General features: G+C 36.3%; 1 protein-coding gene across 1 annotated transcript in view; it reads right to left on the bottom strand.

Annotated features, from left to right (window-relative positions):
- Positions 1 to 470: 470 nt before the first annotated feature.
- LOC103780142 (rhabdoid tumor deletion region protein 1-like) overlaps positions 471 to 2,578 on the bottom strand; it is a 2,917-nt gene continuing 809 nt past the window's right edge. Inside the window, exons 2-4 of the mRNA XM_008947793.1 lie at positions 1,567 to 1,669; positions 1,253 to 1,371; positions 471 to 568 (exon numbers count right to left, since the gene is read on the bottom strand). Coding sequence (XP_008946041.1) covers positions 471 to 568; positions 1,253 to 1,371; positions 1,567 to 1,669 — 320 coding nt within the window. The remainder of the gene's footprint in view (positions 569 to 1,252; positions 1,372 to 1,566; positions 1,670 to 2,578) is intronic.

Here is a 2,578-nt window from a genome sequence, read left to right as displayed (position 1 = left end):
CAACAATTTATTCTTCTGTCAAGTCAAAGACAAAATCTCAACTTGGATTTCTCTGTATAGACTGAAGCACTTAAAAGCTAAATATGATGTAATCAACCCACTTTATCTTAGTGGACACAAATGGGCATCACCAGAGCAGAACTCATCTCATCCTAAACCAGGCACTTATATGTCAGACTTTTTCCCTCTTTTAGATACTGATTTTTCTCCTCTGCTCTATAGGGAGTGTAGGATGACTAGCTCAATTTGATGTCTAAAGTTAGGTGTAATTCATCACATTTTAAACTTTGTATCTTACCAAGTCCATTTAACAATATTACCTAAGGTCAATCAATATTTGAATAAAATATCTGAAAAAACAAACTTCATTGTTCCTTGCATCACCCCTAGGTTTGTATGTTTTTTTAACTTCACCACCTGAAAGTAATGTCAAAGCATACATTTAAGAAACAGTGCCTGTGAGTCTAAGGTCAAAGAGACATTAATCCATAATCTGTGGAATATGCAGTGTAATGGATGGTGCCCTTACTTGCTCCTTCGCTGCCTCCTACACCAGTGCTTGTGAGGACTGAGGAATGCATTGAGCAAATTTAACAAAACATATACCTCCTAACACCAGAAAAACTTTCCACACCACTTTCCTGTGTGGTGTGAAAACAGGGCAACATGATGAAGAGTTGATCATCATCTCAAACAGAAAAGGACAAAGTGAGTTTTTGATGTAAGATTTTGAAATACAAATTCAAGCATGCAGTCCACACAGCCTGCATCTTGAGCAGGTAGACTTAACTTGCATAGGACCTAAGAAAATTAACAGCTCTAGTAGGATCAGTTCCCCCAGTACACAGACAAGAGTATTCTGGTGTATTATGTTAACATGGGGCATTCTACTTGTTATCTATGCAAAGCATTTTCTACCTTTTGGCTAAGTATTCATACTCTTATTACCCAATTTGCAAATTTTTTAAAGTTCAAAAACAGCTCTAGAAAATATATTTGTCTCCCCCCAAAAAAAAGATGACAGTCATACTTTTTAAAGTTTTCTGACAGAACCCAAACAATAAATTCTCATAGGAAAGCTAGCTAAGGAAAATTAAGATGAGCAAAAATAGAAAAGATACTGTTTTTAAATAGAAACTGTTTTCAAGGAAAATAGAATAAAATTAGTCTGGAAGATATTACATGGGGAATCACATAAATTCACCTGCCTGCCTTGCCTATTTGAATACTTAACTACTGACAAAATCCCTACCTTCAGGTAATTTTGCTGTCATTTCCAGGATCTGATGCGTGTTCTTCCGACAGGTATCTACTGGATCATCCAAGAGCTCAGTGAGGGCAGAAATCACTCCATTTTGTATCAATGCTTGCCTGTGAACAACAGTGGAGGACAGACCTAACTAAGCAGAATAAAACTCTCATGTATGTGAGACCTTTAATCTTAACTAAATAGTCTTATTTACATTGCACCTATCTTGCCAAGATTTGGAAGCTGTGTTCTTATTTCTCACTGAAATGCCTTTATCTCCTCCCATAGTGTTCAGTAAACTCTGAAATTACACCTACCTGCCAACATTATGCATAGCCATTATACAGAGCACTTGTGTTGTTTTTTGTCGCACAGTACTGTCGTGATGTAGCAGCAAAGTCTTCAGGTTATCCACGAATCCTGAGAGACACAATAGCTCATTTTAACTTTTCTTCAGCAGTAATTTGAACTAGCAATATTCATTTTTATCTCACAATTTGAAGTGCAATCAGAATTTTCATCTTCTCCTGACAGTGAAACTCTCGTCACATCTCAAGTAGGGAAGAAACTTTCAGGTTTCAAAGCCTATTGCCAAAAATGCTATGCTACAAACAAGCTGCTGACTTCTGTATCAAGTTAAATGGAGAAAAAAGTAGTGGCAAAACAGAGGACTTCTTCACTGCTGCCTAATGAGCTACATAGATACACAATAGACTGCTAAAAATTGTGAATATAAGCTTGTGTGTTGTTTGGGTTTGAGCTTCTTGGGATTTTTCCAAAATCCAAACTTAGGACGCTTCCAAAGTACTTGGAAAAAAATCAAGGGCCAGATATAATCGTGATGACTAAGATAAATTTGGTTATATTGTCTCGGATCTAAATTTTTCATGAAGTTCCAGGTTTGTTGGTGTTTCTTTTTTTTTTTTTTTTTGTTACAGATTCACTCTACAACCTCTAAGATACTTCTGAGGAGTTCTGTATGAAAAGCTCAGATGATTTGCCTCTCTAGTAAAGTTACAGTTGGAATTGCCATACTATCCACAGCTGAAGGAATGAATGTCTAAAGATGACTTCACAGATATTGCAAATGAACTTGTAAACGTGATTTAAATATTATTTTATTCGTTAAAAAGATTAATCAGGGTTTTGTGCCTGCCATTATTATGGCATGTGAGGTACCAGTATTTTGAGCACCTCAAGCATGAAAAATCCAGGAAGGTGCTACTGTCCTGTGTGATATGTGGTAGAAAATATCCAATGAAGGACAAAAAAAATTTTGCCTTTTTTTATATCCTGCTTTAGAAAAAATAAAAGCTTCCCCCCCCCCCC

Source organism: Merops nubicus, unplaced genomic scaffold (assembly GCF_000691845.1).
Source record: "Merops nubicus isolate BGI_N331 unplaced genomic scaffold, ASM69184v1 scaffold23019, whole genome shotgun sequence".
Taxonomy (NCBI): Eukaryota; Metazoa; Chordata; class Aves; order Coraciiformes; family Meropidae; genus Merops; species Merops nubicus.
This window is presented reverse-complemented; position numbering and strand designations above follow the sequence as displayed.